This window comes from Chiloscyllium plagiosum, chromosome 42, assembly GCF_004010195.1.
Source record: "Chiloscyllium plagiosum isolate BGI_BamShark_2017 chromosome 42, ASM401019v2, whole genome shotgun sequence".
Classification (NCBI taxonomy): Eukaryota; Metazoa; Chordata; class Chondrichthyes; order Orectolobiformes; family Hemiscylliidae; genus Chiloscyllium; species Chiloscyllium plagiosum.
In genome coordinates this window covers 9707605-9723264 of record NC_057751.1, presented here as the reverse complement: position 1 = coordinate 9723264, position 15660 = coordinate 9707605, and the positions used below count along the sequence as shown (strand labels likewise).

At 40.5% G+C, this 15660-nt stretch overlaps 1 protein-coding gene across 1 annotated transcript in view; it reads right to left on the bottom strand.

Annotated features, from left to right (window-relative positions):
- Nucleotides 1-88: 88 nt before the first annotated feature.
- LOC122543091 (gamma-glutamyl hydrolase-like) overlaps nt 89-15660 on the bottom strand; it is a 21945-nt gene continuing 6373 nt past the window's right edge. The window contains exons 3-9 of the mRNA XM_043681339.1: nt 15125-15175; nt 13892-13976; nt 9947-10085; nt 8924-9030; nt 8629-8722; nt 2156-2293; nt 89-666 (exon numbers count right to left, since the gene is read on the bottom strand). Coding sequence (XP_043537274.1) covers nt 551-666; nt 2156-2293; nt 8629-8722; nt 8924-9030; nt 9947-10085; nt 13892-13976; nt 15125-15175 — 730 coding nt within the window. The 3' untranslated portion in view covers nt 89-550. The remainder of the gene's footprint in view (nt 667-2155; nt 2294-8628; nt 8723-8923; nt 9031-9946; nt 10086-13891; nt 13977-15124; nt 15176-15660) is intronic.

Genomic DNA, 15660 nt, shown 5'->3' with positions numbered 1-15660 from the left:
AACAAATTCCACACAAACATCTGACCTGTGATCACACACGATTTCTGGAGTTTTAAAACCAGAGTATTAAAAGCCATGGAATCCCAACTTGTGGAAAGAATGTTTATTGAAGCGGTTTAGTCAGACATTGTAGAAATGATGCAATCTGCACTGTTGATATAAAATAAGTGCCTCTTTGGTTGTGGTTGTCACAAACACCTTCAATCACTTGACCGCCAGTGAAGCAATTTTGATATCATAATATTTTAACTGCAGTAGTATGGAAAATAGAACAAGTTGAATACTTAATCCAGAATAACAGTGTAATGAAAGTTAATCTGAAAATTATACAAAGAACAAGTGGCTAACTTATCAAGTGATTAAATACCAAATTAATATTTTTCCCCCAGTACTTGGGTAATGCAATGAGAGTCCTAACTTTAAACTGTCCTTTTGGTTCCAGTTGATAGTCAGATTGCTTCTTTCTGTCCAAGCAGCTAAGTATGATTGTGAAGTGGGAATATTGGGTTTCCTGCTCAAATTTAATTTGTGGATAATTCATAAAATTTCTTTAAAAAAAATAGACTTGGATGTAGCTGGATGTGGGCACAAAGCGTGGACTGTAGTTATAGATCAGAGCTGCCTCCTCTTCCTTCAGGTTTGAAAAATGATGGAAGTTCTTCCGGGCTGTGAAAAAACAAATGAAAATATTGAAAGGTCAGAATGCCCAGAATGCAGTATATCAAAACAATGGACTTGTATCCTCAGAGCTGGTTCACATCAAACACCAGGAGTAATGACATTTTTAGCACACCGTTCATGTTTTTGATTCTCACTGCATGGACAGATAGCATAACACCATCACTTGGCACAATTCATGAGTCATGGCACCTTGTGATCCATTCACAGGAAACATGAACTAAGCACCGTTGCTCACATTCTCTCTCTCTCTCTCTCTCCATGAACCTTGATTTATTTTTAAAGCCAAGAAAGCTGCCTTGAGGAGAGGAACTAACTCAGGAAATTGTGAAGAAATCAAGAGATGATGACAATGATATATACGTCCACATTTACACTCTTGGACTGATCTTTTTGCCAGAGGCTTTAACGTGAGAGGCAGATTTTTCTCTCTTTAAACAAAGAGTACTTCCTTCAATCTGAGTTATCCCAATCACAAAGCTGATAAAATTCAAATATTTTGAACAGAGAAAACATTACACTGAGATTCTTCAATGTCTACATGGCAAACTTACTTCCTCCCTGAACTCAGCTACTGGGAATACTGGATAACAATATGGGTCTTTAAGAGGGATTTGTTCTGTCCTGTTTCACTTGAAAAGGGTGTTATTAACCTGGTGTTGAGATGTCTGCCCCATGGAAAGCAGAGCAAATAGCTTTGTGTTTTTTCAAATTAGACAAAACAAGCATGAGGGAATGGAGTCTCACTCAAAGAGATCGAGGGTTTTAGTTTTGCTTTCAGTTGAACAAGTTGGGGTTTTGGATTTGAAGCTGCTAGATACAGCTTTCTCTCTCTGCTGCAAGTTTAATTTTCTCCAGGTTCCTTTCTTCTTAACTGGAGATAGCATGTGACTGAATCGGTTTTTCTCAATTTGCCTTTGCCAAGGGTATGTTTATGGGTTGCTACTATACTGGAAGAGTTGGTATGTAGTTATTAAATAATATCATTTTATTAAGTGTTTCAATTATTAAAGGTTGTGCCAATTCTTCTTTTTTTGTTTGAATTTTAACTGTGGTTTAAGAACAAAGTGTTTTGCTGAAAGCCTTGTAGTTTGTATCATCCAATCATATCTGGAACACAGCACCTTACACTTGCCTTTAAATATGATACAAGTCATGAAGGGTGCAGAATGCAATTCCAATTGGATAACTCACCTGGTTACAAGGATGTAGTATTGAGGATTCCCAGGTTTTGGTGCAGTATCAATGTGTTAATTCTTCTGACATTTGCCTCAAAATTTTCAAGACATCTGCAATTGGGTTTATTTTATTTTTCAACCTGATAACTATCACCCTCTTATAATCAGTCCTGATTAAAGGAGGATTGAGAACCAGAGGACATAAGTTCAATGTGACCAGCTAAAGGACAAAAAGCGAGAAGCAACAAAAGGCAACAAGTGATTGTGCTCCGTTTTTTGCTTTGACCACAAATAAATACCTTCATTCACAAAAAAGTCAGACAGCAGATAGGAGACTTGAACAGCATTCGGAGAATGTGGGAAAGATACATGCTGCTGCCACTGAAATCGATTAACCTCTGGATGCCACTGGACCCCATAGAAAGGATATTGGATACCTGCAGTAGCAAATTAAAGATTCTCATTACAATTGAACAAAATAAACGTGTGAAACTAGATCGAACATACTAATTATTTCCCGCATCCCACGTCTTTACTGAAGGTTGTTCATTATTGGTGATTGATATATTGGTGTTAAACAAAAAATAAATTTTAGAACAAGGAAGCAAAAATCAATTATTTTCTGCAGGAAATCTTGGATCCGGAGAGTAGCCAGAAATGGATAAGTATTTATTCATCGTCAGAAAAAGAATCTTCCTGTTTTAAAGGGGCAACTTGAAAATACAAAACTGTCAAAGGTTCCTGATTTTTTTGTAGGTTTTGGGTGGTCTGTCTTAAAGGGGATGACTCATGAGTGGCCTCTGTCATAATAGAATCATAGAGGTATACAGTACAGAAACATACCCTTCAGGCCAACTCGTCCATGCTGGCCAGATATCCAAAATAAATCTAGTCCCATTTGCCAGCATTTGGCCCATATCTTTCGAAACCCATCCTATTCATATACCATCCAGATGCCTTTTAAATGTTGCAATTGTAACAGTCTCCACTGCTTCCTCTGGCAACTTATTCCACACACACATAGACAACCTTCTGCATGAAAAAGGTACCCCTTAGGTCCCATTTATAACTTTCTCCTCTCATCTTAAATCAATGCCCTCTAGTTTGGGACTCCCCCACCCCTTGTCTATTTACCCTATCCGTGCCCCTCACTTCTGGCAAGCTGCTTACACGTGCACATTGGTCTTCAATAGATTTTTAACTGTTTGAATTGAAATGTGAGACAACACTTCTCCCATCCCAACAAGAGCTTCTTTCGCCTTCAGTTGAATTTCGGTTCAAAATTCCTACTTGGTAATACTGCTAAGAAACATTAAATCCTTCACTCAGAAGGTAAATATGTACTGACTTGGTTGCTGAATGAATGACTCAAAATCAAAGGGCTTGCATTGCTGGAAACAGACTGATAGAATTGGTTGACTATTTACATGGATTTAACACTGGGCCAACCTGAGCGCCTGGAATGCCTCCAGGTATTGAATTCATCTGTCACTGCACAGTTTGCCTGTACCTATAGAAATACCATTTGTGTAGATTTCATAGATAAGTGTGTGGAGCCATGGAAAATGGGGGAGATACTAAATGAATATTTTGCATCAGTATTTATTGTGGAAAAGGATATAGAAGATATCGACTGTAGAGAAATAGATGGTGACATCTTGAAAAATGTCCAAATTACAGAGGACGAAGTGCTGGATGTCTTGAAACGGTTAAAGGTGGATAAATCCCCAGGACCTGATCAGGTGTACCCGAGAACTCTGTGGGAAGCTAGAGAAGTGATTGCTGGGCCTCTTGCTGAGATATTTGTATCATCAATAGTCACAGGTGAGGTGCCAGAAGACTGGAGGTTGGCAAACGTGGGCCCACTGTTTAAGAAGGGCAGTAAAGACAAGCCAGGGAACTATAGACCAGTGAGCCTGACGTCGGTGGTGGGCAAGTTGTTGGAGGGAATCCTGAGAGACAGGACGTACATGTATTTGGAAAGGCAAGGACAATCTTGGCATCCTGTTAGACCCAGAAGTGGACTTCCACCACCATATTTTCTCCATTACTAAGACATTGCCTGTCCATGCCCCTGCTTCAGGCAATTGGCAAAGCCTTGCTTTTGTTAACTCAAGACTCCATTATTCCAGTGCTGTCCTGGCCAGCGCCCCACCTGGTGTGCTCCGTACACTTGAACTCAAGTGAAGCTCTGCAGTCTATATCACAACGGTTCACCAACCTTGTCACTGATATTAGACCCTGATGTGACATGAAGAAGGCGTTAGGTATGCTTACCTTTATTGATCAGTGCATTGAGTATTGGAGTTGTGACGTCATGTTGTGGCTCGAAAAGGTTCAGAAAAAAAATCAAAATGAGGCCAACATTTCATAGAAAATCTTTAGCAAATTATAAAAACACTTCTACAACACGGTGGTCACTCTGCACTGTTGACAGGGGACTGCTCCCGAGAACCAGACCAGGAACGGGTCGCTTTAACAGGAGAATTTGATCGCGACCTTGACTGGGTTGGTTTCCTACGACGCTTGACCTCGAAAAGGTTCAGAAAAGATTTACAAGGATGTTGCCAGGGTTGGCGGGTTTGAGCTAAAGGGATAGGCTGAATAGGCTAAGGCTATTTTCCCTGGAGTGATGGAGGGGTGACCTTATAGAGGTTTACAAAATTATGAGGGGCATGGATAGGATAAATAGACAAAGTCTTTCCCTGGGGTGGGGGAGTCCAGAACTAGAGGGCAGAGGTTTAGCGTGAGAAGGGAAAGATACAAAAGAGACCTAAGGGACAACTTTTTCACGCAGAGGGTGGTACGTGTATGAAATGAGCTGCCATGAGATGTGGTGGAGGCTGGTACAATTGCAACATTTAAGAGACATTTGGATGGGTATATGAATAGGAAGGGTTTGGAGAGATATGGGCCGGGTGCTGGCAGGTGGGACTAGATTGGGTTGGGATATCTGGTTGGCATGGACAGGCTGGACTGAAGGGTCTGCTTCCATGCTGTACATCTCTATGACTCTAAGTAAAAAAAATCATCACTCATGGTGGAATTTCTAACTAGTTTTAACATGGTTTGACAAGAATTAAATATTATTTTGTCCAATAAAACCAAGAAGCATCTTCCAATTCTCAACAAGGCATTTGATTGAAGGCAAACATCTTAAGATTCAAATGACTGCGAGGAGGTCAACAATGATTTTAATAGTTTGACTGTCACTGCTGTGAACATGAATGCACTGGTGTAACTGCTGGTTAAATCTGATCTGATGGGTATCGTGGGAGGCAGTTCTTATGCCTGGCGAGGTCTTCTAGTAAGTTGCTTTCTTCTGACGTGAAGGATTTGTAGCTGTGGTTTGTGGGATTTTTCAATGCAAATCACAGCTGATCCACATTTGTTGCATTGAAGAGCATCTCCAAAACAATCGCAAATACTTGTCAAACCTCCATGATGAATTGACATCAACAATGCTTAGTCACTTTAATCTGGTCCACTTGTGAACTGGAATCAGAACTTTGAAACCAAGAACCTTAGAGTATAGCTGGAAATGTGTTGCTGGAAAAGCGCAGCAGGTCAGGCAGCATCCAGGGAACAGGAGAATCGACGTTTCGGGCATAAGCCCTTCTTCAGGAATGGGGAAAGTTTGTCCAGCAGGCTAAGATAAAAGGTAGGGAGGAGGGACTTGGGAGAGGGGCGTCGGAAATGTGATAGGTGGAAAGAGGTCAAGGTGAGGGTGATAGGTCAGACTGGGGTGGGGGAGTAGAGGTCGGGAAGGAGATCTCAGGTTAGGAAGGCGGTGCTGAATTCGATGGATTTGACTGAGAGAGGGTTGGGGGAGGGGAAATGAGGAAACTGGTGAAATCTGAGTTCATCCCTTGTGGTTGGAGGGTTCCTAGGCGGAAGATGAGGTGTTCTTCCTCCAACCGTCGTTTTGTTGTGGTCTGACGATGGAGGGGTCCAAAGACCTGCATATCCTTGGTGGAGTGGGAGGGGGAATTGAAATGTTGAGCTACAGGGTGGTTGGCTTGGTTGGTCCGGGTGTCCCAGAGGTGTTAGAGTATAACCTTAGAGTATAAACTTGGAAAGATGATACAAACACTGAAAAATGATAGCTTGTCTTCGTTGCTCAGTGCATTGTGTATTGGAGTTGGGAGGTCACATTGCAGCTGTATTGGACATTGGTTTGGCCACTTTTGGATCACTGCATTCCTGGTCTCTGCTACAGAAACGATGTTGTGAAACTTGAAAGGGTTCGGAAAGGATTAATAAGGATTTTGCAATGTTTGGAGGGTTTGAGCTACAGGGAGAGAATTGAATTGAATTGAATTTAATTTATTGTTACATGTACCGAGGCACAGTGAAAAGCTTTGTCTTGTGAGCAATACAGGCAGATCACAGAGTTAAGTAGCATAGATAAGTAAATAATAGGTAAACAGCGGCAAAAACAAAAACACAGGTACAGGCGAATGTTTAAGAGTTTGAGAATCCATTCAGTATTCTAACAATAGCAGGGTAGAAACTGTTCTGAAACCAGCTGATGCATGAGTTCAAGCTTTTGGACCATCTCACTGATGGTTGACGTTGTAGAAAAACATTGCCAGGTTGGGATGGATCTTTGAGAATGCTGGTGGCCTTTCCTTGACAGCGGGCATGGTAGATGGATTCTATAGATGGGTGGTTGGCATTTGGGATTGTCCGGGCGGAGTTCACCACTCTCTATAACTGTCTTCAATCTTGAAGGGTACAGTTGTCATACCAGGTTGTGATACATCCAGACGGAATGCTCTCAACGGCGCACCTATAAAAGTTGGGCAAGGGTATTTGCCATCATGCCAAATTTCCTCAGCTGCCTTGCGAAGGAGAGACGTTGTTGGGCCTTTGTAACCAGTGTGTCCACAAAGAAAGTTTGTTGTGGATGACCACTCCCAGGAGCTTGATGCTCTCCACTCGTTCCACCTCTGTGCTCTTAATGTGTAGGCAGCATAAGTAACGACCTGCCGAAAGTCAGTAATGAGTTCCTCGGTTTTGCACGCATTGAGGGCTCGGTTGTTCTCAGTGCACCATTTTTTCAGGTCTTCCACCTCCCGTCTGTTGTCTGTTTTGTTGCCATCTGAGATGCGACTGACTATAGTGGTGTCATCAGCATACTTTAAATGGCATTAGTCCGGTGTTTGGCGACGCAGTCATGGATATACAGTGAGTACTGCAGGGGGCTGAATACACAGCCCTGGGAGACTCCAGTGTTGAGTGTTAGTGAGGATTAAATATTGTTCCTAATCTTCACTGATTGTGGCCTGTGGGTCAGGAAACTGAGGATCCAGTTGCACAGAGTCAGGATTAGTCCGCGATCACTAAGTTTAGTAATCAGTCTCAAGTGGATCATAGTGTTGAAGGCTGAACTGCAGTCAATGAGTAGGATTCTTACGTAGCTGTTCTTGGTGTCAAGATGTTCTCGGGATATGGCATCTGACGTGGATCTGTTGGTCTGATAGGCAAATTGGAGTGGGTCAAGGGTAGTGGGGAGGCTGAAGTTGATTCATGCCATGACCAGCTTTTCAAAGCACTTGATGACCACCGAGCCTGAATAGGTTGGGGCTTTTATTCCCTGGAGCGTTGCAGGCGGCGGGGTTACCTTCCAGAGGTTTATAAAATCATGAGGGGTATGGATAGGGTGAATAGTAATGGTCTTTTCAACAGAGTAGGGGGGTCCAAAACTAGGGGGCATAAGTTTAAATTGAGAGGGGAAAGATTTAAAAGGAACCTAAAGGACAACTTTTTCATGCAGGGTGTGGTGTGTGTAAGGAATAAGCAGGCTCAGGAGGTGGTGCAGGCTAGTATAATTACCTTATTTAAAAGGCGTCTGGATGGGTACATGAATAGGAAGGGTTTAGAGGGATATGGGCTAAATGGTGGCAAATGGGACTAGATTAATCAGTACATCTGGTCGGCATGGATGAGTCGGAGTGAAGGATCTGTTTCCGTGCTGTACATCTTTATCACTCATGCGTTATAATTGATGCAGAACTGACCCACGTCCATTTGTATTCATGGCTCCCAACTCAGAACTAGAAAGATGAGCTTGGGGCTATTTTTGTAAAAATGAGATGGAATTTTTTTCATTGTGCCAAGAATCAAGACACTCAATAGATTTGGATAATTTGTTATTTTCTAAATTCAAAACCCATGATCATCAACTGCTGACTTGAATAACGGGATGCAATTTTGGAGGGGGAAGAGAGCACTAACTAATACAAAAAAAGTATCTTAGTTCTTGGTTATTGGGAACAAGAATGTAAAATTTGAAACCTGATGTTACCTCTGACGCCAAACAATGAAGTCAATCAGTAAAGTAACAAAAGTTTTAAACAAACAATACAAAACAAGTCATAAGTGTTCCACAGAAGCAGAGGACAATAATGTTTCTAAAACTGAAAGAAACTTGGTATAAAAGAAACAATATCTTGGATGCTTTTATCTTACCAAAGTTTTGCAAAGAGCATGCAAAATGAACTTGAAAAGTGTGATTAAATGAAGTGATGAGAAATACGTCAAGCTCGAAGAACCAAAACATGATTGCAGAATGAGCTTGATATTTACACAGAGTAATGGAGAGAAAACATGATTGCCACAATGATCTGAACAGTGTCCTTATGGATACTATGTTTGGATGATATTCATCTAGAAACAGATGTCTAAAGAACAGAAGTGGTACACTTTGTCATGAATGCCCCTGCCAGTTATGTTCATTATATAATAGCAGTTGCACTGTTCAACCTACCCTCCATAGTCGACACAAACTGCACACCCTTTCTGTCATAATTAGTGGACAGAATTGAATAGAATTTCCTCAGTTCTTCATTTTGTAGAAAATCCTGCCAAAACAGAACAATCAAATCAGTGCAAGTGAAGCGATAAACCGCCCCAGTAGACAAAGTTTCGGGTCTTCATGGATGAATCAAGTGAAGTGGGCTGAATGATCATTATTATCCATAACTACACAAATGGAACAATTTATGGTATTCCATCGAGTTAGTGACACACTCACGTGATTGCATCCTCTTTTCAAATATTACCTTCACAGAAAGAGAAAAATGATGGAAGTTCCCAGTCAGTGCTTCACGGGATAAAGCCCGGAACACGTCTGGAGGAAATTTCTGAAACATTTTACTTGATTCTGCAGCTGGGAGGGAGGTGGAGGTAGAGAAAAACGCAGTTAAATTTTTGGTGAAATTCAAATCAGAAATCCATCTCTGGTGAGAGCAATTTTTGATTCAAGGGAATTGAAAAATAGGCCCACATTTTAACTGTTTCTTTCGATACTCCTGATTCAACATTCCTTTGAATACATGTCCAAAAGGAATAAATTTGCTGAACTCAGCCAGTTGTTGTCTGTGGAAAGGTTCCCATTCTTTCATCCTCTTCAAGTGAACAGCAGGAACACTTCTGATCTATCCTCCATCATCCATGCAGACCCAAGACCTTGAATCTCCTTTGCATGTGAATCTCCATTCACATTCCTAACTCAGTTAACTAACATTTCACTCCCTCTGTTTAACTCAATCTTAAAATCTTAGAACGATAAAGCTTTTTTGGTGCAATATTTTACTGCATATCTCTATCTCAAAGGACATCTCCCAGACAATTATTTTCAAAACGTACTGACTGTTGTTCTGTAGCTAAATGCCTCCATCAGCCAAACCCACAAATAGCCATCAGAAAAGTATGAGTTCACATCTTTGGATATGCAAGTTAAAGAGGGAATATTGTTCTTCTTTGAATAGTGTGTTAACATGTCATCTGAAAGACAGCACCCCCAATTCCTCTCCACTGCTCACACTAGTCAGGCAAGATCATTCAAATCATGAACTGACTCAAAATGTAATCTTCTAACTGACAGTGAGCATCTTACCAAGTGTTCGAAGCTGAAACAGACTCACTCTAACTATTCAACTAATACCTAAAAAACTCAATTGTGATGTACTGGAGTTGTGCACCTTGTGTAAACCTATTTAAACCTGTATTGCAACACATGACTGGGAAATCCTCTTAACATTGTAATCCCCAAGTCATAATACTGTATCACAAAGTACTCCTACCATGAGTCAGGTTAAGTGGGAGAGCAATGTTTTCTGTGTCAGTATTTATTAGTAAGTTCTTCCCAGCAGTAAGCACAGTCAGCAACTGCATTCCAAGGCAGGTTCCCCATATTGGAAAATAATCACCAGCATCAAATGCCTGTAGTAATAACATAGAAACAGCATTAAACAGTTCCATCCATACCACTGTTTGAATATTCACAGACCGCTAAGTGGCCGACATAATCAACCCGACAACAACTAAAGTTCATATGAAATTCTGTTGCACCAGTTCTAACGCAACAAATTCCAATCATCTATCATCTCTGTGATCACTTACTTACATTGGATCCCAGTTGAGGAAAGTCATTTTAAAACTCTCATTCATAGTTTCAAACCACTCCATGCCTCACCCTTCCCTCTCTTCAATCTCCTCCATCACTTTAACTCTCCAAGATATCTGCACTTCTCTAACTCTGACCTCCTGGCCATTGCAATTTTAATTGCTCCAACAGTGGTGGCTTCACCATCAGATGCCTCGGCCCCAAGCTCTTAATTAAACTTCTCTAAGTTCCTAAGATATTGGAGCAGAATTAGGCCATCCGGCCCATCGAATTTGTTCCTCCATTCATTCATAGCTGATATGTTCCTCACACTCATTTTCCTGCCTTCTCTTGATAACCCTTCAACCCATTACCAATTGTAAATCTGTCTAACTCCTCCTGAAAGCTACTTATTGTCTCAGCATTCACCACACTTTGAGGTAATGAATTCCACAGATTCACAACCTTCTGGGAGAAGTAGTTTGTCCTCAACTCAGTTTTAAATGAGCGACCGCTTTATCTCATCGTGGAATGCCCCACAAGAGGAACCATCTGCTTCACGTCTATTTTATCCACTCTTTATATCATCGTGAATGCCTCAATTTCATCTCCCCTTATTCTTCTAAATTCCACAGACCCAAGTTGTTCAATATCTCTTCATACGACAAACTCCTCACCTCTGGGTTCAATCTAGTGAACCTCCTCTCAACTGCCTCCAATGCTACATCTTTGCTTAAATAAGGGGACCAAGGGTATGCACAATACTCCAGGTCCAGTCTCACCATACCTTGTATAGTTGTAACAATACTTCCCTACCTTTATATTCTATTCCCTTAGCTATAAAAGCCAACATTCCATTTGCTTCATTAACTTCTGTACCTGCATGCTAGTTTTGTGTGACTGATGAGTGAGTACACCTCGATCCCTCTGTATCATAGCACTCGAAGTCTCTCTCCATTAAAATAATAGGTTGCATTCCCATTTTTTTGACCCAAATGCATCATCTCACACTTATCCACGTTAAACTCCATCTGCCATATTTTGGCCCACTCTCCTAACTTATCTATGTAACCATTTGTAAGGTTCTTATTTCCTCTTTGCAATTTACTGTCCTACCTATTTTGCGTTGTCCGCAAATTTGGCTATAGAGTCTTCATCCCTGTCTTGAAGTTGTTAATGCAGCTTGTAAATAGCTGGGGTCCAAGGACTGAACCCTGTGGCACTCCATTAGTTACATTTTGCCATCCAGAAAAAAAACTACTCATCCCGATTCTCTATCTTCTCATAAATTAGTCAAGCATGATATGCCCTTCATGAAACTGTGCTGACTCTGATGGATTGCATTTGACTTTCCAAATGGCCTGATATTGCTTCCATGATAGATGATTCTAACACTTTCCCAACAATAGATGTTAAATTAACTGGTCTGTAATTTCCCACATTTTGCCTTCTTCCCTTTTTGAATATTGCTGTTTTTCAAACCACTGGAATCTTTCCTGTGTCCAGGGAATTTTAGAATACTGTTACAAATGGATCTACTATCTCCATTGTCACTTCCTCTAATACTCTCGCATGTAGGCCATCAGGCCCAGGGGACTTGTCTATCTTCAATCCTAATAGTTTGCTTATTACCTTTTTGCTATCACAGTTGATTGTTCTAAATTCTACCTTATCGATTGCCTCTGACTTGCCTGATCCAACACGAATGGTACTATTGTCCTACACCGTGAAAACTGAGGCAAAGTATTGATTCAGCATCTCTGCCACCTCAGTGTTCCACACTATTAACTCTCCGGTTCACCTTCCAAGAGACCAACCTTGATATTAGCAACTCTCTTTCCTTTTAAATAACTATAGAAGCATTTGCTGTCCTTTTTGACATTTTGTGCTAGTTTTCTTTCGTAATTTATCTTGGCTCTCGTTTTTAGTATCCCTTTGTTTATGTTTGAAAGTTTCCCAATCTTCTCGCCTGCCACTGGCCTTTGCAATCTGGTCTATCTTAGTTTTGGACTTTAATGTTGTCCTTGACTTCCTTGCTGAGCCATGGATGTTTTTACACCCCTTACCATCTTTCTCACTGGGATATATTTCAGTTGCGAGGAATTGAGTAGCTCCTTAAACATCTGCCACTGCTCATCCACTGTCTTACCTGCCAAATCTACTCAGGCCAAATCTGTGGGGCTCCATTTTCTCACCCCCAAGCTGAATTTTGAATTCTATTATACTATGGTCACTACACCAGAGATGATCCTTAACTGTGATGCCATAAATTAATCTCTCCTCATCACACAAAACCAAAACCAGAGTAGCCTGCTCTCTGGTTGGTTCCACAACATACTGCTCCTTGAAACAATCTTGAATACATTCAATGAACTCTGCTTCCAGGCTATACTTGCCGATTTGATTCTTCCAATCTGTATGCATGTTAAAATCATCCATGATTATTGCCATAACTTTCCTGGTTTATGCAGTGTTCCACTGCAGAACAACAATTTGGGGACCTACTCCGACCAAGTACTTCTTCCCTTTGCTATTTCTTATTTCTACCCAGACTGATTTCTAAGTATGTTATTTCTTATTACAGCCCTGATCCCTTCCTTCACCAGCAAGGCCACACTAGCTCCTTTGCTTTTCTGTCTATCTTTGCAAAATGCTGATTACCCCTGGACATTCAATTCTCAGACCGAGTCTCCTTGTAATCACGTTTCAGTTATCGCTATCAAAACTTACCCTTTTGTTTTTATTTGTGCTATGAACTCATGAATATTGTTTTAAATGCTTCACGCTTTTAAAAAGCGAAGCTTTTAAATTTATTCCACTGTTAAATTTCCAAACCTTTTAATAATTCCTTGGTGCACAAAGATATTCACCTGTTTTCGCCCTTATCTTTACTGTCTGGTAACCATCCACCACAGCACTAACCTGCACTCTTACCTCGTCCTTTAAGTTTGGTTTTCTAATTCCCCCTGTAACTGTCTACAACTTTAATTATGCAAATTGCTAGGACTCTGGTGTCACCAGGATTCAGGTGAAGATTGTCCCATTGCAACTGATCCCTTCTGCCCAGTACCGGTGCCAGTGTCGCATGAATTCAAACCCATTTCTCCCACACCAATCTTTGAGCCACACATTTACATGTTTTATCTTATTGACCCTGCGCCATTAGCTCATCCAGAGATTACTACCTTTTTGGTTCTACTTTTCAATTTCGCTCCCAACTGTTCATACTCCCTTAGGAGAATCTCTACCCTAGTTTTATCTACGTTGTTGGTACCTTCTCTGTGCTCTATGCCTCGTTCCTCGCTTTGGACATTGTATTATAATGCCTTTATATAATATTTTTGATTTTTTTTCAGATATTAAAGACAACTGATAAGTTGTTCTCAGGACAGCAAATTAAACCTCTCCAATCCTCTAGCAATCATGACCAGATTAAAATGAAGCAACTTACTGCACCTTGCCACACCAAACCAAATCAATCCCCATGACAAGGATGACAGACATAGTCAGCAGTTAAGAGCTTGGGGAAAGCAGAGTGAAGCATATAATAATTCACAACGTGGAAATGTTGGAGCAGTGGACAAATCCCCCTTAATTTGGTGAAGGCTTTAATTCAGTACAAGGATATGTTGTTCAGACCTACCTTTAATGCGAGGTTGTAAAATGTTTTTGCAGCTTTGGCAAAGGCAGATGTCTTCACATCAGATGATCCACCAGGAAAGAGGATGCTGGGAGAAGCCAAAGGGGAAATGGATGATACAATGTTCATTTCCTTTTCCAAAGCTCCTCAACAATTTTCATACCCCATCCCTTATGTGGTACAATTCTATGCATGTATTCAAGAATGGATGTTTTTATTCTTCAAACTAACAAGATTTATAAAATTAAATGGAGATATTCTCAGAAATATTAATTTGAATGATTATGAGGCATAACTCTCATGTCTGGAGTCAGAAGCCTGTATTTTTAAAGCCTACTTCACTAGACACTTCTGGTCAAACAGTCCAAACTGCAATGCTAAGAAAATAGTCAATGGATGAGATATGAAACCGAGGTTCGAGGCCTTAACTCAAATCGGTATAAAAGACTCCATGCCATTATTTTAAAGCAGAACCTGTGTCTTCAGGTGTCCCATTCAATATTAATCCCACAATCGATATAGGAAGAATCCATAGTTTAAAGCCACAAATGCTGATAAAGAAAGATAGCTACCAATAAATCTAATTGGGAAAAATGGAGAACTGTCTCCACTCAGTGAATGGTTCAAATGTGGACTTGCACAGATCGTAGTTCAGGCTCCAATCTTGGACAGTTACCAAAAGAAACGAGCTGAGTCAGGAAAGAAAAGAAAGATATATTGAACAGCTCAAGTTAGGGAAATGAAATAGAAGGAGACTTGGATGCAGGAGAAACACGAACACTTGTTGGATCAGCTAGTTCTGTGTTGCATATGTATGTGGGTGTAAGACTTGACAGTGACTACCAGTGAAGTATCTCTGAGGATATATTGCTTTTGCTATCCTTGGGCACAGATGCTATATGAAGCACTCTAACAGCACAGAATTTCTGCTCTATAAATTCAAAGATTTTACTATGCTGATGAGTATCTGTTCAAAAGGAGGAAAGAACACAGAAAATGGCTCAGATTTGTAATGGATGACAATGCAGTTGCAAGCTTTTGTACCAAAACATAGTAGAAGCTGTTAATGACAGACTAATTTACAGAAAAATGAAAGCCCAGGAACTTCTTTGATGGTGATTTAGGTACTGTAGTAACTAACTAATACAATGGTAGGCTGTGTCCTCAACTAAATCTAGCAGCCAGTGTCTCTCAGCCTCAACACTTGGTAACCAGTTCAAATTGTTACTTACTTACCCATTTATTGAAGAAAAAATCTTTTCATATTCGTCGTTTGTCAAATTCAGCCTGTATTCAACCAATAAAAAAAAACACATTTCAGTTTGAATATTTTAAAGCTGGCACTGAAGCACTTACCTCATATCTTCGTCAATTTGATGATGACAGCATCCCAGACTTGCGAAACTAAACATCTGCTAAATCTTTACTTATTGCTAAAATATATAGTTTTGCTTTCTCCCTTTTCTGAAGGCATGAGCTCTTGAGAACATATGGTACTGTGTATGAGCTAAGTACTGGACGAGAGGTCTGGACAAATGAGCCAGAGACAAGTTCATATCCCAGCATGCAAGAGGAGACTTGAATCTCAATTAATCTGGAATCAGGATCAGCAATAATGAACATGAAGCAATACGATTGTCTTAAAAACCTACTTAGATCCTTTTGGGAAGGAATTTTGCTGTTTTTATACAGTCTGGCCAACGTGACATGCAACAAAATGGTTGACTGTTCACTGCCCTCTGAAACAGCCTAGTAGTTCACTCAGTTATACT